Source organism: Balaenoptera borealis (genome assembly GCF_965194805.1).
Source record: "Balaenoptera borealis genome assembly, chromosome: 6".
NCBI lineage: Eukaryota > Metazoa > Chordata > Mammalia > Artiodactyla > Balaenopteridae > Balaenoptera > Balaenoptera borealis.
Window position 1 is genome coordinate 234,074 of NC_138863.1, and position 23,219 is coordinate 257,292.

A 23,219-nucleotide genomic window follows, 5' to 3' on the forward strand; every position below is an offset into this window, starting at 1 on the left:
TAAAACATCTCGCCAGGGCTGCGGCAGCCGGCACTGCCGAGGGGGCCGCGTGTCCAGAGGCGCCCTGACCCTCTGGCTTCCCCTAAAGAAGCCTGTTGGGCCCCACGGCCGGCAGAATGACAGCCCCCAGAGACATCCTCGTCCTGACCCCTGGAGCCTGGGAGTAGGGCGCCCACCTGGCCAAAGGGACCAGGAGGTGGGAGGCCACCCTAGATCGCCCGGGAGGCGGGAGGGGCCCGCTCAGAGGAGACGATGACGGCTCTGCGGGGGGTGCGGGGGGGGGCGGGTGTTGATTCAGGGGACGCGGGGGCTTCTAGGAGCCGGAAAGGACAGGTAGCCAGTTCCCTGGGGCCCCAGGGGGACAGCCCTGCTGACCTCTGCCCGCCAGGACCCTGGGAGGTAAGTGTTGTCTCTGGCCCCTGCGTGTGGAGGGCGTCGCAGCTCAAGAAGCCAACGCGACCATTTCTAGAGGCCAGGACTCAGGTTCTGAGCCATGGCGCTTCCTGCTGTCCTGTCTGGCCTTGGTCCCCTTGCACCAGACTGGAGGGTGGGCGGGCAGGCGGAAGCGGGGAGCCGAGTGGGCCGGGGTCGCTCCGAGCGTCCCACCAGGACTTCCCGGCAGGGCGAGAGGCCCTTGTTCACATCCTTGGTGGCCCGCTCGGGGGTGACCGGCTGAGGCACGGGGCGCCTACAGGGACGCTGCCCAGGGAGCCAACACGCCTCCCGGCACCGCAGCTACTCCCTCCCGTCTATGAAGGAAGGAGAGCGTCTTCCCAAAACCAAGCTCCCCCGCAAACCACAGGAGCCAGAGAGAGTTGAGAGTCAGCGTGGCGGAACCAGGTCCGAACAGGAGGGCGCCGCTCGCTCAGGTCTGGGAACGAACGAGCTCAGCGCGTCCATCCACCAAGTCCTTCCTCAGACCCCTCGTGAGCTCAGAAAACACTTGTTCTTGCTCTTACCATGTCCAACTACAGCTCCGAGAAAATCAAGACACAGACGAACCTTGTTTTCTATTGAAACTGTTATTATTTGCCGTTAAGAATCGCGCACTATACAGCTAAGAGTGAATGCTCCTCAGTGAGCCTTTCCTGACGCACACGAGACAGAGCCCCCGCTGCTCGGGGGGCCCCCACCTCCGCCGTCTGTGCCGCCAGCAGGAGCTGCAGCGAGACCCCCGGCCCCGCCAGCAGTGGCACAGCAGAAGGAATGGAAACCTTCCCACCCAACTCGACCTGAGGGATGACGGGGGATGAGGGGGAGACAGAATGGGAGACGGAGGGAAGAACTCACGGGGAGTGAGCCGGGGCTCTGCAAGGAAGGTCCCCGGGAAGAAGGCTGCCACCTCCTGGGCTCCCAAACCCCCGTCTGCGCTCCCTGGTGGGACAAAAGCCACTGCGCGGGGCGGTGCCCGGGGCCCAGAACACAGGTTTAAGGAGGCAGGTGCTGGCGTCCATCTGGAAGGTCTCCAGCGGCGCGAGGGGCAGAGGCACAAAGCTGAGGTTTGACCCTCCGGCCCCAAACCATCCGAAGCCTCGCTGACCGGGAGGCGGAGGAAGGCCCCGGGGAAGCTGGAGCGACAGGCAAGCAGCAGCTCGGGGGCCCCGCGGCCTCACCTGCGGCTCTGGCGGCGCGTCTGTCCCGGCGCCACCTGCACGGCGACGTCTTTGGGCCTCACCGCCCCCACCCCTTGCTCCTCTCCTCCCAACGCGAGGAGACCCGGGCCGTGGTTCCTCGGCCCATTCTCCCGCCGCGATGGCCCTGGAGGCCGTGTCTTCGGAGCCTGGCTCAGGACACGCCCAACAGAAGCCAGGTCCGTCACGAAACTTCAAACAGGACTTTAATTCCAAAGCGAACCCGGGCCTGGAGCCCAGGAGGAAGCGGGGCCGGGCAGGGCTGGCAGTGTGGCGGGAGAGCCCCTCGTGGGTGCCTGGCGCTTGGGTCTCCGGTGGCGCGGGCCTCTGTGTGGGCGGCGGACGGCGGGCGGGATGAGATGCGGCGGCCGAGCGCCCCTGCGGGGCCAGTGAGACCGTCCCCTAGCTGCAGCATCCTCAGAGGGACAAGATTTCAAAGTCTTCATCTTCTGAGTCGAAGAATCTTTCCAGTCGCTCTACGTCAGAAGAATCTAGAAGGAACATGACAAAACCTCACCAGGTGCCAGGCGTGGGTCAGTCTGGGGTGTGGGCCGAGGGACAAGGGCCCGTGTGAGCACACCCGCCCCACGAAGGAGCAGGTCCCGCCCAGGGCCTGACCATCCAGGGTGGCCAGGGCGCGGAGGGAGGTCGGAGGATGCCAGGACTGCCCGGCTGAGGCGCCCTCCTCCCGGGCGGTGGGTCTGAGCAGGTGGGAGAGGGGTTCCTGCCCTGTGAGCATGGGGACGACGGCCTGGGCGGGTGAGGGCATGTGCGGCTGGGGGCAGACACGCCCCTCACCAGAGCCCAGAGGGAAGCAACGGGGGCCAGGAGGGCAAGAGTCCCATCCCAGGAGGGGTGCCCGCCCCCTGCACCAGCCAGGTCTGGTGGGGCATCTGTCCTGAGTCTGGCACTGGCACCCCGACCCCCGTGGTTCCCGTGAGGCCGTGGGCTGTGGTCCTCCCCAGGGTGGTCTCTACGTGCTCAGGGCCCCCCGGCGGGTCCCCTTTCCCCACGTGCCACGTGCTCGATGCACTCTGGGCGAGGTGCCCCCAAGCCCAGAGCCACCAGGCAGGGGGGACGGAGCCACCTATGCCACACCAGCACAGGAAGCCTGGCCTGTTCCAGCTCTCAGAACCAGGGGCCACGGGAGGAGCGCGGAGGGGCCGGGCGGGCTTGCAGGCGTGCTGCCCCACGCAGGTGGGAGGAGGGAGGGTGGCACCGGCAGCGTCCCTGGTCCCACTCACAAGGGGCCGCCGAGGGGCCGTGCAACGTGAAAGGCCAAAGGTGACTGGGACGGGACCTGGGGAGGCGGAGGGCAGGGCAGAAGCATCACGCAGGCAGCACCCCCAGCCTCAAGACAGGGGACGCCCCCGTCCCCACCTGAGACGGGGCCCTGGGGCGTCCGGACTCACCTAAGGACAAGTTCAGGACGTCAGGACAGGCCAGGTGGGAAGGCTGCCGCTCCACCAGCTCGAACATCGGCAGGGCGCCTCCAAGGAGGGACAGCTGTCAGCGGGGCACAGCGCGTCAGGGGCCCCGCGGGCGGAGCGAGGCGCCGTGCGCAGGCAGGAACCCCGCCGCCCCTCACCACCTCGACTCGGGACCGGAAGTCCCAGGGAGCCTCCAGCAGAGTCCGGCCCCGCACCCTGATCCCAGCAGGGACGCACCTGGCGTCCAAGGGCCAGGCAAGGCGCGCAAGACGCTGTGCAGCCGAGCGCCAGCGGAGCAGGGGAGGAAGGACCCCCAGACCCGCACAGGGGCGGGGCCCCACCGACCTTTCTCACTTGTTGGCACCAGTCGTTAAAGTCGTCCTCGGTCCCACAGAAAAACCCCTGAAACCAAAGCCAGCGGTAAGCGGAGAGCGGCACACACGTCCAACCCGCCGGCCCCCGTGTGCGTCCTGGACGTGGTGGCCACCGCGCATCCGGCCCCCTTCGCCTCTCCAGCCCCTACGCCCCTCCGCGGGCTGCGTCCACGGCTCCACCCTCGCCCTCTGCCTGGACTAACCGGGCAGCGAGCCGGTCACGACGACAAGTCAGGGCAAAGCAGGGAGCTCGCTCCTCCCGCGCCGCTGGGGCTGGGCCGCAGGCCTCAGTGGCCCACAGCACGCACGGGGCACAACGGGATCAGCGGACCCCTCCCGAGGGGACACCAGGCGTGCGGACCCCGTCCCCCCTGGAGCTACCGTCTGCAGGACTCCAGGGTTGGGATGAGCTACTGGGAACGCTCAACCCGCCACGTGGAGAAAAAGAAACCGGGGAACCGCAGAGAGGCACTCGGGGCTCTGCTCAGGGCCCTGGTGCAAGGACACGCGGGTTGCGGCCGGAAGACGGAGGCCTGTTTCCCCAGAGCAGCCGTCCTCCGCGGCCCCGAGAGCTGGGATGCGCGCTCCCACCTGACCTGATGTTCACGAGCTCACGGGGGGGGCTCCTGTGACAGCAGAGGCCCCACGCGCCAGCCCGCCGCCACCGACCTCAGGGCACGACCGAGACCCATGGGCAGTGTGTCTGGGGTCATCCCTTCTCAGGACCGAGTGCCTCGTCGTGTCCACAACTCAGTTAATCACTCCCCTAGGGGTGTTATGATTCCTAGGTGTTTTTGGCCTCCTTCAAACATATTTTGAGAACAACCAACAATTCCAGCCTTGTAATCAAAAGAGAGAGAGCAAGGAGGTTCATTCTTAGGGACCACCTTGCAGATGCAGCTACTCTAAAAAGTAAAGGCGAACCGAGAAGCCCCGCGGGGGGGGGGGGGTGCAGGGCAGCGGCGTGGGACGCTCACTCGCGCACACGCCTGCCTGGGCCACGCCTGAGGCTGCCAGCCCTTTGTGCTCTTTTGAGTTCTAAGCCCCGTGATCACAATACTTATTCCAAGACGCTGAGATTACAGAAACGGGGATGCTCTCCTTCTCATCCTAAAGCAGCAGCAGGACTGGGCCCAGATGCCTCGGGGCACCCGGGCACAAGCACGCGCAGCTGGCGGCAGCGGGACCAAGCGGCGGACGCACCACGGCGATGGACGGGTCGAGCTCCGCGATGCTCATCCTGCTGGGCGGGTGCTGGCAGTGGAAGCTCTCGTCCGGGATCGGGCAGTGCTCAGCGGCCTGCAGGGCTGGCTGCGTGGTGTGAGGGTCCAGGTAGATGAGTTCCTCACCTGGGCGGGCAGCAGGCAGGTCAGCGGGAGGCGGGCAGAGCTGCCTCACCACAGCCACCAGCGCCACGCGGCTGGACGGGAAAAGGGCACACGTCGCACCGGCCAGGTGGGGGCACGCTGCCTGTCAAGTGGGGGGGGGGGGGCTGCCCGAGAGGCCACGCCCCTTCCTCCGACGTCACTGCAGACCCCACTCACCCACGTAGCCGATGAAGTAGCGGGCACTGTTGGGCTTCCCTCCAATCACGCCCAGGGACTGGGGCATCATGAAGCAGTGCTGCGGGGCGGAAGACAGGCCGGGCCGCTGAGCGAGGGGCTCCCCGCTCCCCCTGCAGCGCCAGGCGTGGGCAACCGCAGACGGAAGACCAGACCCACAGGGTGCGGGTTCCGGACACCGAGGCTGCAGGTCCTCAGGAAAGCCCCGGGCAGCCGGAAGGGACAAGGGGAGGCTGGCGGGGCGGACAGGGTCGGCCCAGCCTGCACGCCGGGCGGACAGGAGTGGGGAGGGGCCGGCACCCCGCGGGGGCGGGGGGCAGAGATGGAGACGGGAGGCCAGCAGCACCACGTCAGCACAACGAGCAAGGGCCCCAGGAGGTGGCCGCAGGGAAGAGCGAGCTGGTGGGGGCCAGGGGCCAGCGGGAGGGGCGGGGCCGGGGGCCCACAGGGCGGTCAGAGGGCGGGGCCGGGCAAGACGGTGACAACCGGGGCTTCCAGTAGGAAGCGGGGTCTCAGCCCCCCGGTGGGCAGGGATGACAGGCGGGAGGGCACGGGCCAGCACAGACCCACCTTCAGTGTCTCCGCGTAGGCCGCGTTGATGTCCGTGAGCCCCAGGCGCAGCGGGATGAGCAGCACCAGGGGTCTCCATGGCGACGGCCTGCTGCTGACCTCGGCCCCAGCCGGGAACCCATTACAGTGTCGGTCGGAATCTGCAGGAAACGCTGCGGCCCCGGCACAAGGAAGGCTGCTCCTGCACAACCTTCCTGAAAAAGGGAGACGTGCTTTTATGGGCTAAAAGAAGTAGGCAGAAGTTCACCCAAGAGAAACAGGTACAGAATTTACACTGTTAACAGGAAACGAGTATAAAAAAGTCAAGTACTTAAAGTACACCTCAAACTTGGAAAATAAAGTATGACACTAACCCTGCTGCCCAGAGGGAAAAAAATAAATTTGCACATTTTCTATGCGTTTAACTTAAATTTTTTATTGTGAAATAAAGCATACACACAAAATAATGCAAGAAAACATTTACGTGCACCTTAGAAGCAATAATAAAACAGGCACCACGGAGCCACCAGCCTAGTGGATGCAGCACTGACCCAGGGCCCCTCTGGTCCCCCCTAAGCAAGGAGAGCATCGAGCGATAACTTTTCTCCTTCCTTTTTCTTCTGTCTAAACACACTGGGTAATCCTTCAATAATCGGATTAACTACGGGGTTTAGTGGTAGGAGAGAGCCACTCCAGTACCCCAAGCACACCAGGCACCCCGTCCGTGGTTCCTAAACACCTTTCCCCACTAAAAGGAACCAAGGGGAAAATGGCTGATTCCAGGGATGGGGCAGGGAATGTACCAGGTGAGCCTGAGTCTAGTTAATGCCAGAAAGAAAACGCTGAACAACAAAAACGACAGGACTCTGTCAAACAGCCAGCCAAATTTGGGACAAGGAGTAAGTAATGACCATAAGGGGTAACACCTTGAATTAAAAATAGAATCCATGAAGATGCTGACTCTAAAAATAGGTCTTCCAAATGTAAATAAGGAGAGGGAAGAGGGGAGAAAAGAGGGCTCTTCCCAAGAAGAGTGCCAACAGATAAATGTGGAAGGGATACACGCCCTAGAGAGACCACTGTTCCAGACCCGACGTAGTAAACCCTCAGTGCGCGTAACGTATCCCCTCCAGACCACTTGCGAGCCGCTAGGCACCAGGGGCGCGTCCTAAGCAGGTGACCGAGGCAGCGCTACTGACAGGGAGCAAGCCGTTTCCCGTGTCGCTCTGCCGCGGACACCACCACCAGGCACGCTCTTGGTCACACGCCCGATCCAAACCTAAACGGGCCTGTGTCACGAAGCCTCCATAGACTCCAGGAGGCCCAGGCACATACATCTCCTCAATCGGGCTGCTCCTGAGGTGTGTCCTTGAACACATCTGTGGCCTAGTGAGGGACGTGCTCCTGAGTTCTCCAAGCCGCTCCAGCAAAGTAACGGAGCCAAGGAGAGGGTCGTGGGAACCTCCAATCCATAGCCAGTCTGTCGGAAGCACAGGTGACCACCTGGACTTGCCACTGGGGTCTTAAGTTGGGGGTGAGAGGGCAGTCTTGTGGGTCTGATGCCATCTCCAGGTGTGCAGACAGGGCCAGAACTGAGCTGAACTGCAGGATGCCCATTCATCTTCACTTCTTATGATCTGGTCACCAGTATTAAAGGTACGTGTTTTCTCCTGAGTTCAGTACACATCAGATTCTGATATGTAGTCTGTAAACTTGACTCTTTTTGACCCAAAAGCTAAGACAGAAGTTTGACATTTCTAGGTAATAAGAGTTTGTCCTTTTTTCTATCTATTCTTGCATTAATTTATATAAATGTCCCATGGACATTTTTGAAAAGGTATGCTCTGCCACCAGAATCTAGGGTTTGACACATGTTCTACTAAGCTCTCTTACTGTATTATTCAGATCCTTGTAACTTTATTTTTATATATTCGATCTGCCATACAGTCTCTCTTAATTTACTGTAAGTTTCGCTTCGCTGATTCTGAGGCTTTTTTGTGATGAGAACATTTTCCTTGCTGACTAGATGGTCACCACTAGCGCGGCCCCTCTGGTGTCTCTGGAACAAGAGCAGAGAAGTGGGGCTGTCGTTGCTGAGCTCGGGGCTCACTGCGTCCTCGCGTGGCCTGTCCCCTACAAACGCCCTGTTAGTAAGGGGTGGGTTTCCGGCTGCACCAGGCCCCCACTTGTAGTTTTCTAGCCCCATTAGCATTGTCAACATGTCTAAATTCTCTGCTTTTCCATCAGGAGACCTCATGAACCCAGGTGCCCCTCAGAATTCTCAACACTTCCGGTAGCGCCTGGCGTGGCCAGAAGACAAGATGGCCAGGGCCAGTTTGAATCGCCCTTCTTCGTGGCGCATCAGGGCACACACAGGGCCTTGCAGCTGAACCCAGCACACGGGCGTCAATTATTTGTAAGGAAGACGCAGAAGCAGGGTGGGGCACCAAGTGGCCTTCCGCTCAGCCTGGCCGGCACTGCCCTCGAGGGCCCGCGGGCCAGGCAGGGAAGCGAGCTGCCCTGGTCCCGTCCGCCACGACACCGCGCTCTGGCTCACTTACTGATGTCCTCCATCACCACCGTGTTGTCCATCGCTACGTGAACGGCCAGGGCGCTCCACGTGTCGAAGACGGCGAGCTTCCTACCAGAGAGGGCAGAACACACTGAGGAGCCTTCACAGCTCGACCTGTGGCCTCTGCCGGCCGCTGCTTCTCGCCCGGGCCCCACGCCTGCCACGCCCAGCCGCCACCGTGCAGGGAAGGTCCTGCGCAGGAGCCTGCCGGGTGTCACTTCCCGATCGGGCTGGACACGGGCAGGAACCAGAACGTGAGCCCAGGTCTCGGACGCTGCCCGAGGCAGGCCCAGCCCCGCCTTATCCCCCAGGCCCCCTGAGCCAACGGCCGGCTTGAGTCCTCACAGAGAACCTGCGGGTGACGGAGAGCCCAGCAGGGAGTCCCCGTGCTGGGTGGGCCACTGTGGCCGAGGAATTACGGTTCTGAAAGAGGAGCAGACCGTGACCGAAGGCACGACGGGAGGGCCTCTGAGCTCACCTCGGGGGCTGCAGAGGGGCCCCCCAGGTGGGAGAGCACCCAGCGCACCTGGGGACACGGGTGGAGGGCGGAGGCCCCTGGTCTCCTGGTGGGAAGGCCAGAGCGGACGCCACCTGCAGGGCTCCACCGGCTACCTCCCTCCCCTCCCTCCCGGGCTCACCGAGGGCCAGGTGGGCCCCCGTGCTGAGAGACACGGACACACAGGAGACCAGGTCCCAGGAGAGGCTGGCGCTCCAGGGGAGCTAAGTGCCTGGGGAAAGCACAGAGCCGGGGCAGAGGGGAGGGCGCTCCTCTGACGCAAGCGCAGGGAGGCCTGGGTGGGAGCGGCCTCGGCGCGGAGGCCCGGGGAGCAACGCGGCAGGCCTTGGGGGGGCTCCAGGCGAAGGGCACAGCACCGCGGGGGGAGGACAGGGCCGGCACGCTGGCCTGTGCCTGCCGCCCTCCCGGGTGCAGCGGGGAACCCCGGGACAGCTGAGAGAGGAGGAACAGATGGCCACCGTCTGTTTCTTGAGGGTGACTCTGCTGCAGTTTGGAGGGAGGCGCCAGGATGGCAGAGAGAGGAGGCGGCGAGGGGGGGGGCCTGGGCGGGGGCAGGGAGCACTGCTCAGAGCTCGGGCACATGCAGGCGGGGTGTGCTGAAGGGAAGAGGGGTCTGGCGTGACCCCAGCTTTTGGCCTGAGCCCCCAGAAGGGCGGTGCTGCGTCCCGTAGGGGCAGTGGGCTGCGCTGGAGGAGAGGGCGGGGCCAGCTCTGGGTCTGGGCTATTAGGTCAACGTGCCCCTTGGGCATCCGAGGGGCACTGCCGAATGAGCGTCTGGATGTGAGTCTGGAGTTGGGACAAATCAGGAGCTGCGCGTGCGCAAACAGGAGCTGAAAAGCCGCGACCAAAGGCGTGAGACAAGCCCGCAGGGCTCAGCAGAGCAGGCGCCCAGATGGACAGAGGAGGACGGCCGAGCAGCCCAAGTTTCCCAGGAGCGCGGCAAGCACCCACACCAGGGGCTGCCTGCAGACGGCTGAGTACGTCGGGGCTGAAACTCAGCCCTGGGACGTGATGACGGAACTGACTGTGACCTTGACCGGGCTGCTTCAGGGCAGCGGGGCTGGGCCAGGACGCCAAAGGGCAGTGGGGGCTGGAAATCCCAGGGGCTGGGCAAGGAGACACAAGAGACAGTGGGCTTGGGGGTCAGCTGGAAGCTGCACAGGAAGGGGAGCCAGTGTCCTGGACCCCAGGAACGGACCCCAGCAGCAGGCGAGCAGGACGAGCAGGCTGGGCCCAGGGGCCACGGGAGGCGCCCCCGGGGACTCCTGCAGGGCGGGAGCGGGCAGCAGGGGCGCGAGGCGGCTGCCCGGGGAGCCACGGCCCAGGACAGCGGTCTCAAGGGAGGGGGTGGGCGGGAACAGAGGCGGAGGCCCACGGCGGCCACGGGCTGCCCGCCTGAATGCTGTCGCCCCACGACCACTTCCCACTTCCCAGGCCACCAGACACCACGGCACAGGAGGGGACGCGGCACACAAGGAGCAAAGGCCCGATCCAGTGGCTGCATCCGGATGAAGGCATTCAGCCTCACTAGGAAGGGAAGTTCCAGTTCACAAGACCACCGGCACGGTCACCTCTGAGGACCCTCCTGAGGGTCCTGAAACGAGGACGAGACCCCTATTTCCTTCAGCAGCACAGACTCAGGCGAGGCTGGGCGCCCAGGTACCCGTGCTGCCCCGGAGGGAGGGGGGGGCGCGCTCAGCACGTACTTGAGGACCTGGGCGACGGTGTTGGGCCCGTACCACTGGCCGATGGACTTGCCCTCGCCGACTCCCATTTGTGCTGCGGGAGACAGAGCCAGTCAGCGGCACGCGCGCCCCGCCAACCCCACACCCCTCCCCGCGCCTCGCAGAGGCCCATCCCAGCACGTGCGGCGTGAGCAGCGCGTCACAGGAAGCCTGCCTTGGGCACGAGCTCCTGACGGGCACAGGACGCTTCCTCCCCAAGGGAGAGGCTCCTCCTCAAGGTGCTCCCTCCCCACAGACCTCCACCGAGCAGCAGCCCTGGGGACACGGCTCAGGTGAGCGAGTTCAGGGCTCTACCCGCACCTCCGTCTACAGGTGGAAACACGACGCTCAGAAGCTGAATTAAGACAGAGGAGCGCCCGGACTCCCGGCCGGAGCCCGAGAGGACCGGCCTCCAAGGCCACCAAGTTGGTGTCCGGAGACGGGGCGCAGAGCAGCACTTCACCATGGGCCCGGGGCCGTCCCCACCCCGCTGGCCTGCGCCTCACGGCACAGCAGAGCTCTCGGGGACCCGACACCGCAGCGCCCCAAGGCACGGGGCCGGCGCGCCGCGACCCCCCACCTATCTGGTGGATGGAGTAGCAGCTGTCTTTCCTGTCCAGGAACGCGCGCAGGACGCTGAAGTAGCTGTCCGGCTGCCTCGCCCGCCGCGTCCACCTCCAGTCTACGGGAGACACGTGCGCAAGTTCAGTTTCACCAAAATACAGGCAAGAAGCCTTCAGTTTTCTAAGGCGCTCGTGGTATCCAAACCTCTTGCGAACCTTTCTAAATTTAAGAACCGAGTTCTCCGGGATTTCAAATACACAGATGCCAACACATCAAGACAAATCCATACAGAAAGGAGAGAATGGTTCAGTAGTTTAAAAATAATTTCTACAAGACAAACGTTTATCAGCATTTCTTTAAAGCCACTTTCTTCAATCAACGAGAACCACTGGGTCATCGCTGAAGAAAACCCCAAATCCTAAAGCGTCTCGTGGTGATCCACTTCCGCTGACCTCGCCCCACCATCCTCCTCGCTTCCTGAGGACGTGGCCGCCCCAGCGCTGACTCACCTCGGCCCAGGTGCCGGCACACCAGGGCTTGGGCAAAGATCATCTGTCCACACCGCAGCATACAGCCCCAGCCCGTATCCGAGGTGGGGCCGGTGCCCCCTGCCATGGACAGAGAGAGAGAGGCACTCACCGTCAGACCGAGGCCAAGAGCCCACGCACGGGTCACCTCCGTGTCAGGCGACACACGCCATTTGAACCTGCTCACGCCAAGGCTGCGTTTGCTGGGAAGTGAAACATCTTAACAACCCCCTCAAAATGGGCCAAGACGTGAACACGTCACAGAGAGAAAAGAACGTCTGGAAGCATGGAAAGATGCCCAGCCTCATGAGAAGTGGAGAACACGCCGCCCGCCGGCCCGGGCACAGGGAGACGCTGACGCCGGGCACCGCGGTACCAGGTGTGCGTGAGACAGGCCCAAAGATGACAGGAAACAGGGCTGAGACCACGCGGGCCGCCGTGGGGGGGCTGCATCCTTTGCCCGCCCCTCCAGCAGCCCCTCCCGCACACAGGCGCAGGGGACAAGGCCCGCCTCCCGGGGCAGCAGCGGGATCGGGGTAGGCAGAGCCGGGTGCGCAGAAACAGCCCCCGCCCACGTGGACTCAGCCCCGCCCACCCACCCACCCACGCCCCACACGGTGGGCTCCACGCGGCCAAGGCCGACACAGGCCACACGGCCGGGAGAGCCACCGCGCTCCACCCGATGGCTTTTCCAAACACAGGGCTGCCCTCCAGCCCGTCCTGCCCCTGTGGGTTCAGAGCCCTGTGGGTTCAGGACGCTGTAGGTCAGGGGTCCGTCCTCCTGACAGCACAGTGAGTGCGCCTCACAGGCCAGGCGACCCCGCCCCTGCGTCCAGGGCCAAGTAGGGGTGAAAGGACAACTTGCTGGATGAACCAACATTCCCCGAGCATGTCTGACAAGCCCTGTCGCTAGACACTAACCCTGGTGACAGTGGCCACATCCCCTACCTTCCAGCGTTCCCGGACGTCGAGCTCTGGGGGATGGATGGAAGCACATCTAGGAGTGGGACCAACCGAGACAGGCCACCAAGGCAGGGCCGTCTCCTGGTCCCGAACCTCCGGCCTGGGGTTCTCCGACTGGCAGAGGCCAGGCGCGGAGCCAGGCCCCATCTGTCTACCTCCAGGGGTACCGCGAGGAGAACCACTTCAATGGAACATGCTTTCGTATTATGTGAAACCCGTCACATCCACCTTCAGCTCCCACCACAACTAGGTGTGGGAGATACTAGAAAAGGCAGCAGGTACAGAGCAAGGGCGTCCCAACATCCTGGCCCAACAGCAAGAAGCACGCTGTACAGCTACGACCCAGGCAACGCCAGATGCACAGGCATACGAGCCCCCCGGGAGCAGCAAACTGCAGCGCCACCGTGACGTGCCACACCACCTCCCGCCCCGTTCTGCTCTACGTTTCAAATGCCAGTCGTGACCCATTATCCAGATTTTAGGCCCCAGTAATAGAGTGTGGCCTACAGTCAGAAACATCACTGCCTCAGCAGAATCAGGAGCCCTGCGTTTGGAATCCAGCTCTACCACGACCAGGCACAAGACCTCAGCCGGTTTATTTAACTAGGGTTGCCTCAGGATGACACCAAGTGACAAGTACTTGACACACTGAAGTCAAAGCTAGAAACCTAAGTTTTCTGCTTGAACCACATGCACTTCACCCCACGTTGTAGCAGACAGTACTCACCGATGGCCGGGAAGTTCTTCCTGTATGTAAACCAAAGTCTCGACGCCACGTCGGCCAAGATCTCGTCCTTCTCTAGAGAGCGTTCGAGAGAAGAAACATGCACACACAGCCGTAAGTTTCTAGGGCACATGGTACAGAGAGGTAGCAGATAACTAGCATCACCAAACAGTTCTTTCTGCAGACTGAGCACGCAGAGCACAGCAGGCTCCGGCAGGGCTGGTACCTGTGAAGATGCTGTACTTTCTACCCAGGATCCAAAGAGGCTCCGAGGTTTCGGGGAAATCTTCAAACTCGGCAAATCGGAGAGTGTCGTAGGTCAGAGTAGCTATGGAAACCAAAGACACACTCTGATGACAGTTCTATGATTTCATAAAACAATATCAGAGATCATTTATAGCATCTCCGTACACAGAGCCCACGTGGAATTGTGCACCTCAGTGCACCAGCCACACCACTACACTGAGAAATCAAACACTCACGACCCGGCAGCGGCCCTGCACCCACTTCTTGAGCCTCTCAAATTCAAGACAGAGTCATTGTCTGGCAGACCCAAGGGTGAGAGACCAGCTGGGGGCCAGGCCCAGGGCACAGAAAGGAGGGGAAAAAAAGGCACCTGGTTTAAGCCCTTAGCTATTTTAGATTTAACTCTAAAAAGATAAAAACACAAGAGCCCAAACCTTTATCTCTGTACATGAGGGCGGCCCCAGATGGCACAGAAGGTCGAGCAAGCTCTCCTGGCCGCCCCAGGGCTCCGAGGCCATCCGACTTCTGGGTTAGGAGCCGTAACGCAGTGAGCGGCAGAGGGGCAGAGCGCTACTCCTGGGAGGGACACTGACCTCCCGAAACCAGTGCAAAGCCCTCCAGGGCCCCGGGCGCCGCGAGGCCTGGAACCTGGGGGGCGCACCCCGACTTCCTAAGGAGGTGCCGTGCGCACAGCCGCGGCCACCTGCTGTGCCTACAAGCCCTGAGCGCCCCCTCTGTGAGCACCCCCTTCTGTGGGGCTTCCTCAAAGAAGCTCGAGAGGCCGCGTCCCTCCCGCCCCGGAGCTCCGGCGGAGGACACCCTCCCTCTGCACACGGCCCCGGAGGTGACAGAGCTCAGCCACTGCCCGCGAGGTGAGGGGCACACGGTGTGTCCCGGGTATCCCATCTCCCCAGCTGCTGCCTCGCCAGCTCCACAGTGCTCTCTTACCCTTCACCTGCAACTCCATTCAATTCTTTGGAAAATCAAAGATATTATTAAATGCGTTTCCCCCACACCTGAGTTTATTTTTCAACAGCCCTACCTTTTGGTAAAAATGACATATACTATTTATAAAAAAAAAAAAAAAACAAACTCTGAAGACTACAAAATGTAAAAAATCACTCTCAGGGCTTCCCTGGTGGTGCGGTGGTTGAGAGTCTGCCTGCCAATGCAGGGGACACGGGTTCGAGCCCTGGTCTGGGGGGATCCCACGTGCCGCGGGGCGGCTGGGCCCGTGAGCCACAACTACTGAGCCTGCACGTCTGGAGCCTGTGCTCCGCAACAAGAGAGGCCGCGATAGTGAGAGGCCCGCGCACCGCGATGAGGAGTGGCCCCCGCTCGCCGCAACTGGAGAAGGCCCTCGCACAGAAACGAAGACCCGGCACAGCCATAAATAAATAAATAAGTAAAAAATTAAAAAAAAAAAATGCCACCTTTCTCAATCTTCTATTTAAAAAAAAAAAAGAAAAAGAAAAAAAATCACTCTCAGCTTCATGCCCAGGACTGACTCTCCTCCCAGAAGCCTGTATGTGTAGATCCATAAATGAAGCCACGCCACACCTGCGGTTTCTTCTTCATCCTTTTCCACGCGGTGGTCACAGCGCCCCACCCAGACGTCTCAGGGCCTCACAGTGTCCTGCTGCACGCACATCCCTGCCAGCCCACATCCCACAACCTCCCAGCTCCGGCCTTCACGGGCTGCAGTTCCCGAGCAGGCACTTAGCCCCTCGGTGTGGAAAGCCCCTCACCCATAAAACGGCACATGTAACAGGATGCCCTTGCAGCGCAGCGCTGAAGTGTCCCTGAAACCCTGCCCATGAGGGGCTCACGAGGAGGCTGGCAGACAAAAGGCTCCAAGGTCAGCTGGTGTCACTAACATCAAGGACGAAGACAAGCAATTTTACTACACCCAAAAGGATTAACTGGATGCACAGCAAATTCACAGTCACAGGGTTGGGAAAGCAGCGCTCACTAAGTGAACAAATCCGCATCAACAGAAGGCCCTGTGTTCACCGCTTCAAAAATGCTCAAACTGGGACTTCCCTGGTGGTCCAGTGGTTAAGAATATGCCTTCCAATACAGGGGACACGGGTTCGATCCCTGGTCGGGGTACTAAGATGTCATATGCCGCGGGGCAACTAAGCCTGCGCACCGCAACTACTGAGCCCGCGCGCCGCAACGAAAGATTCCCCGTACCGCAACTAAGACCCAACGCAGCCAGAAATAATTAATTAATTATTTTAAAAAAGGGATCTTCCCCCTTGCAAAAAAAAAAAAAAAAATACAATTCTCGAACGTTGGGAACCCAGACCCAGCTCTGCCTTTTTTCTTTTCACCGGAACTCCTACAGGGTCAGAGGAGTCGCGTGCTTCCAGAGCGAGCTCTGCCGCCCAGAGGGCGGGTGCAAGGCAGGGGCCCTGCTCTGATGTGTCTGCTTCTCCACACTTCCCCAGACGCTGTCGGCCAGGCCGCTTTGGGATCAGGAGTAAACAATTTAATGTCCAAGTTTCTCTCTCCCCTTTTTTACATAAGATTACTTGTTTCTGCAGGTGATTATAAAAACCGAGCTGAGATGAATTAAAGTTCTACCTTTTCAAGGAGCTGAAAACATCACGTGTCTCTGCTGCCCCTCGAAAGCCACCCCACATCTTCAGAAAGCACGGCCTTCTCTGACCTCGAGGCTTAAACGATACGTACACTCAAAACCCACAAAGGTTACTCCAAGGAAAAAGCACGCAAGCAAGACCTGATTTCAACGGACAGCACTGTGGGACAGCAACTCTCCCCCTGCTGGACCGAGACCCCACCGAGACTGCAGCCTTGAACTGAAGGCAGACATGCCTTCTAAATGCTGGAGGCTCTGGGCGGCAGAGGGACGCGGCACGCATCAAAGGACCGTTGAGACACTCCTGAGAAACCTAGCTTCCCACAGTGAGGAAACTACCACCACGAGGGAGACAAGCAGATAAGGAAGAGAAGGAAACAAGGCTCGTTCTGAAAGCCAGGTGACGACGGCCGGCCGCCCTGCTGTAGAGGGGTTTTTTCATACCCAAAGACACCACATGCAAAGCAGGCACATTTCTCAGGGTACCGAGCCAACATTATAGGCAACAAAGCCAACTTCCAAGGGAAGGTAGCAACAGGTATCCTACCCATTAAGTTAGAACACATCACTGAGCTTCCTGCTGTAACTAACAAAATAACGGGCGGAGCAGTCTCAGCCTCAGCGTCTTCACTGCGTGAGGCACCTGAAGGGAAAAAATGGGCAGGTGGCAGCCGCAGGGCCCGGCAGCTCAGGTGCAGCCGGGAGGTGACAGTGCAGGTGGTCCCCGAGTCCCCTGGGCCCACACCTCCCTGCGCCTCCTGACGGCAGGACCACTCGAGTCCTGCCCCCTGTCGGGTGCGGGTCACACCTGCCTCTTGAACCAGCCGCAGACACCCCGCAGGCCCCGCTCCCGCTCTACGTGCCACACGGGGCACCGGGCGGAGCGTCCGAACAGCGCGCCCTGAACTTGACCGCGTACAGGGCCAGAAGTCCGACGCTCCCTCCTTGGGAACCCTCCGCGCCCGTTTCCTCGCTGGCAAAGCAGGAGCGGTGCTGCTTTCCTCGAGGCTCACGGGAGGAACAAACACGTCAACACACGCGAGGAGCTCCGATCCTCACTGGGTGGCGACGGGCAGCGCACGCGGGGCATCACTGAAGCGGGTAGGAGACCTCGTCTCCACAGCCCGCGACCACAGCGAGGTGCAACACCCGGGACGACGTCCACCGCCTGAGTGACTTTACCAGACCTGGAGCCGGTAACGGAGCCCGCTCGCAAGGGCAGGGCCGCCGGCCACTTCCCGGGCTGCTTCACTGTCCTCAGGCTTCCACCCCGGAAACCAGCACAGAGTCCACGGACCTGCGGCGGCTTCAACCAGAAGAGCAGCGAGCGGAGGGCCTCATTCCTGGGCCGCTGTCAGAAAGTCCCCACGGGCCTGCGCAGAGGACGGGACCAACCCTCCCTCCCGACACCCAGCCGCGAGGCCACGGGCCGGGGCACCTGGACCGGACCCCCAGCTCCCTGACCTTCGGCTCAGCCTCTGTAACGGAGAAAGGAAAGACTTTTCTGAATTCCATTCACCTCCAGTGTTCAACTTTCTAATTTGTATTAAGATTTGATTTTGGAGACAGAGAACCCACACGCTAGCTGTATGACACCCGACTCAAATCTCTAAGCCTCAGTTTCCTCACCTACGAAATGGGGAGAAGCTGCCAGCTCTGCCCAGTGGGGTGAGAACACAGGACGGGCTCCAGCACCGTGGGCAACCCCCAACCATGGCTCTGAGCACCTCCTGTGCCTCTTCCTCGTGTGATCTCAGACCTCATTACTTACAAGATGAAATTAAATTCCCCCTTCCCTGAACCAAACAACACTTTTGTTTTATCACCGGTATTAATTTAGGCACAAATATGTATTCATGTTTGTGCAGAACAGAAAACGTTACAGAACACCAGTCCACAAAAGACTCCAACAGAAAAACTGATACTTTTCCATTTTAAAACTAAAGTTCACACTCACTAAGCTTCACAGAGACCGACCAACACGAGGAGCCCCCCCTCGAAGGTTCCTTCATCGACTCTGTTCTCAGACTGACCAGCTCCACTGGGGACTGAGGCCAGCAGCCTCTGCACTCCGCCCAGAAGGCTCCCTCGTCTCACACCCCAGCCCTGTGATAACCTCAGCACCTTCACATCCCACATCATTTCATTTGAAGTTCACACACCTCCTGAGTTAAAAGGAGCCCAACTTCCCAAAGAATGCCAGTCTCCAGATGCCCAGGTAATGATTTTAATTTTTTTAATCTTTTTTTTAACTTAATTATTTTTTGTTATTAATTAATTAATTTTGGGCTGCGCTGGGTCTTTGTCGCTGTGCACGGGCTTTCTCTAGTTGCGGCGAGCTGGGGCTACTTTTCGCTGCAGTACGCGGGCTTCTCATTGCGGTGGCTTCTCTTGTTGCAGAGGACGGGCTCTAGGCGCGCGGGCTCAGTAGTTGTGGCGCATGGGCTTAGTTGCCCCGCGGCATGTGGGATCTTCCCGGACCAGGGCTTGAACCCGCGTCCCCGGCACTGACAGGCGGATTCTTAACCACTGCGCCACCGGGGAAGTCCCATGATTTTAATTTGAAATAAGATGACACACAGAAGAAGCAAGACAGGCACCATCCACCTTGAGAAAAAAGCCTTTCAGAAACACTTTTCCCACCTGGTCACCTGGGTCCCAGACGCCTGATTTTCCACCTCTTCCTCCCTAGGGTGTCCCTGATCACACCCAGAAGAGGAAGTGGAAAGCCTTTTAACAGAATGGCAATTCCATTTTTAAAATGTTTCAATTTAATGTTATTAATGTGGTAGAAAACAGCAAACTGTGCTCAATAAATGTAACCAGAAGACTTAGTCCCAATTACATAACTCAACCAGGGAGAACCACAAAAATTATGCACCATTACTTTTCGTTTAGAGCTCTGTGTAATGTACCACATTTCAAAGACATTTCCCCAAAATGCTTATGTTTCTGAGAGATTATACTCCGTAAATACATATATTATATATGCTTTATGAATAAAAATTAAAAGAAGGGATCTTCCTTTCCTTCAGAAAATGCTTATGTTTAAGATAACAGGTTTTGGGGGCTTCCCTGGTGGCGCAGTGGTTGAGAATCTGCCTGCCAATGCAGGGGACACGGGTTCGAGCCCTGGTCTGGGAAGATCCCACATGCCGCGGAGCAACTGGGCCCGTGAGCCACAACTACTGAGCCTGAGCGTCTGGAGCCTCTGCTCCGCAACAAGAGAGGCCGCGATAGTGAGAGGGAGGCCCGCGCACCGCGATGAAGAGTGGCCCCCACTCGCCGCAACTGGAGAAAGCCCTCACACAGAAACGAAGACCCAACACAGCCAAAAATAAATAATAAATAAAAAATTTAAAATAAATACCAAAAACATAAAATCTGGAAAAAAGTTGAACACCTATATATAAAAAAAAAAGATAACAGGTTTGCAAATAATTAGTTTTTTCAAATCCCAAATAGTTTATATGAAAACGCTGGTGGTTCAGTTCTGAATGAAAAAAGGAAGGAAGGGAGGAAGGAGGATGGAAGGGAAGAAAAGCTGGAACTTCAGCGGCATGAGAATACTGCACACGCCGCTTCAGTGACCGCGCTGGACAGAGCGTCCACAGTGAGCCCCGCTGCCCTGCAGTGAGCTGCCCTCATCAGCCACACTTTACACCAACACACTGGATTTCCGTTACACACAGACTCTGCAGCCCAGGAACATCTACAGGACAAGGATGTGTGCGTTAACACCAATTCAAGTTCTGCTTCTTCGATCGCCAGCCACACACCAGACACAACACAAAGCACCGGAGATGAAGCACAAGACACCGGCTCTGTCCTCAAGGAACGGACAGCATGTGGATTTAAGTGCCAAGTGGAGCGTTTCGTTTTGGCTGCGTTGGGTCTTCGTTGCTGCGCACGGGCTTTCCTATAGTTGCAGCGAGCGGGGGCCGCTCATCATCGCGGTGCGCGGGCTTCTCATTGCGGTCGCTTCTCTTGTTGCGGAGCACGGGCTCTAGGCGTGCGGGCTTCAGTAGTTGTGGCTCGTGGGCTCTAGAGCGCAGGCTCAGTAGTTGTGGTGCACGGGCTTAGTTACTCCGCAGCATGGGGGATCCTCCCGGACCAGGGCTCGAACCCGTGTCCCCTGATTGGCAGGCGGACTCCCAACCACTGCACCACCAGGGAAGTCCCTGGAGCGTGTTTGAACGGACAGTGCTTGGGGCCTGCCTGCCGCCTTCAGACCTCTACGCAGCAGCCCCAGGGCCCCATCCCCAGCTCTGTCTCTCTCCTCCCACACTCAGACCCTCAGCGACCTCGTCCAGAGTGGCCCCCGCACACTTCTACCTCCAGCCCCACCCTCCTCCCTCAGCTCCAGGCCTGCAGACCCAAGGCTCTCTGGATGTCACAACATGGACATCTAGCAGGTACCTCATGGTCACCATGTACAAGACCAAACCGCTAACAGCTCCCCACCAAGCGGGATCTCCCCAAGTCTCCCCACATGAGTTTCTCAGCTCAAGCCATAAACCTCACACCACCTCCAACTCCTCCCTCTCCACCCCGCCCTCACCACGTCCCACTGGTACAGCCCCACTGTCTCAACCTGCAGAGGCAGCCAGAGGTCAACGCCCTCTCCCCAAGCTGACCGAGGCCTCCAAGGGCTCGCGCGCGGCGTACTGCGACAGCCTCGTAACTGGTCTCCTGGCCTCGCCGTCGCCCGTCTGCAGGAGAGCAGCCCGAGCAAGTCGCGTTACTCCTCCTCTCAAAAGTCTCCGAAGCACCCCCAGCCAGCTCAGATGCCAGCACCACGAGCCAACAAGGCCTCGCCTGGGCCGCATCACTGCTCCACCTTCAGCTCTCTCACCCCCACCCACTGTACCCTGGCCTCACTGGCCACTGGCTGCTCCCGGAGCAGGACACCTGCCCTCCGCCTGCACTGCTTCTGAGTCCTGGTCAAAAGTTACCTCTGTGGTGAGACCTTTCCGGGCCATCCTGGCGACTGCAAACCCCTCCTGCTTGACCCATGTCACCCTCCCACGAGCCACACCGTGGGTGTCATGTCTAGCATGTCAGCCAGCACACGGTTTTTATCTATTTCGTTCACTTCTCTAGCCCCAGGGTCTAGAACAATGCCAGACACAAACCCACACTCAGTAATAAGTATAGTTATTGAATGGATGACTATAAAAACAACCAGGAACTACATAACATCTGGCAAGGAAGGCAGAACCTGTAAGGACTCCAGGGGTCAGGGGAGGCTGGACCATTAATCATCCTAAAAGGTGGTACAGCACCACGTCAGAAAGAACACTCTCCACAACACCCTACAAATATCATATACGTTTTTACTAGCATCAAGAGAGGCCTTCAAACGCAAACACCTTTTCTGCTTTGAAGCAGTGATCAGTGTCCCATGAGGGTATCACCATGCGGCTACTCAACTTTAACATGATGGTTTTCACGTTTAACGTAAAACGACCATCACAAAACTGTGCCTTCCACCCTAACCGAGTTTCCCAAGTGAATGCTCTTAGGCACCCAAGCAGTCATAACCTAAAAGAAAGTAGCCAACTAAATAATTCTATTCCTTCCCCGACCCCGGGCCTAGTACTTTTCCTGTTTTGAACAACTTCACAATACATCTGGTTAACATCATCTTTCTGGAGTCATGGCTACCATTCTGTCCTACTACCTAACACACTCCAGTGACAAGATGCCACAAGTCACTGAAATATTGGCCATACAGGTCTATATTACAGTTTCCAAACTGAGAGTTCACTAAGTTTACATTGCAGCTGCCAGAAAAAAAAAAAAAAGCAAAAACAATGCCATCCAGAATGGTAGGTGGAATTAAACCAGAAGAAAGTTTTTACAGATGGGGGGATACTTGAACACAAATCACTCCCTACAAGTTATAAAAGAACTAAAACTGCTGTGGGATGAAAAAGAGGGCTTTTCAAGGTGTAAGAATGCTTTCAAGGATACTGGACAAAATCCAAAATAGCGTGCCAGCAAAAATTAAACAATTCTCCCCCCTGGAGCAGAAACATGATGAAACAGAGCAAAACAGCACATCCACAGATATACACATACGTACGTATACGCACACACCCTCCCCAGACCCCGCACACTTTGTGTTAGAGAGTTAAGACATGATGAGATGGATTCAGTCTGTCTTTTCAGTCACGGAAAACGCTTAGATCATCTACTGATCACTAAATTTGAAAAAAAAAAAAATGCGTATATTTTGAGTGGTGGAGCATGTTGCTCGCCTCCAGCCCACCCCCGTAACTTTATAAGAGTTAAAGTCTCCCCTTCGTAACTCCTAACGAAAGGACAAAAGCTTCTCCACCGCAGTGTCATGGACCGGCTCCGCCCGGCCCCCAGCACCGCTTGGCGTCCCGACCCGCCGTCCCGGACGTCGCGCTGCCTCGATCGTCCGAGCCGGCCGCGGACCCGGGAGACCGGCGGCCGGGGCGCTGAGGGCGGCCCAGAAAAGCGCGAGACACGCAAACTGGGCTGTCAGACCCGCGCCGGCCTCCCGCGGACGCCTCCCGCGCCCCGCTCCGCCCCAGGGCCCCGCTCCGACCCGCGCCCAGGCCGCGCCGGCGAAGCCCCGGCCCAGGCCCCGGCGCCAAGCGGCCCGGCGAGCGCCGCCCCGGTCCCCCCGCGCCCCGCCGGCCCTCACCTGCGTCCATCTTCCCTCCAGAGCCGCCGACTGAGCGCGGCGTCGCTCCGACGGTTCCGCAGAGCGACGCGACGGGCCGCCGCCGTGGCCAATCCGGACCGAACGGGCGCGGGCGCGGGCGGGGCCGGAAGTACGCGACGGAAGTGCGCCGCCGCCATCTTGGCGTACGGCGGACCCAGCGCGGAGGCCCGGGCCCGCGCGCTCGGCTCCACGGCGGCCTGCGCCGTGCTTCCGGGGATCCCACCAGCGAGCCGCCGGGGCAGCTAAAGCAGGCGCGAGCGGGCAGCAGGGCACCGGGGCGGGAGCGTGAGCCCGTCGTGCCCTCAAGCCGGCCGGCGCGGCCATCTTGCCGTACGGATGCCCCCCGCGCGCCATGTCTCCACAGGGCGCTGCCGGTCCGGGGCGCCCCCGCCCACCCCAGACGCCGCGAGCCGTGGGCTGCGCCCCGCCAGGTGCCGGGTATCCAGGGCGCGCCGAGGGCCGGGCCTGGCGGCCGGGCGGCGGGCGGCCGGGCGCCGCCATCTTGCCGTACGGCGGGAGCTGCGGGGCTGG

The 23,219-nt window shown here is 59.8% G+C and overlaps 1 protein-coding gene across 1 annotated transcript; it reads right to left on the reverse strand.

The window, feature by feature from the left end:
• Positions 1-1,003: 1,003 nt before the first annotated feature.
• On the reverse strand, positions 1,004-23,189 carry ATG4B (autophagy related 4B cysteine peptidase; the record flags this gene model as incomplete). Its single annotated transcript, XM_082396040.1, is given in 14 exon segments — positions 1,004-2,122; positions 3,044-3,137; positions 3,407-3,463; positions 4,639-4,784; positions 4,980-5,058; positions 5,568-5,761; positions 8,108-8,187; positions 10,342-10,414; positions 10,940-11,041; positions 11,433-11,531; positions 13,141-13,212; positions 13,364-13,465; positions 22,668-22,704; positions 22,707-23,189. Coding segments are annotated over 14 exon segments (1,692 nt in total). The 3' UTR covers positions 1,004-2,048.
• Positions 23,190-23,219: the final 30 nt, after the last annotated feature.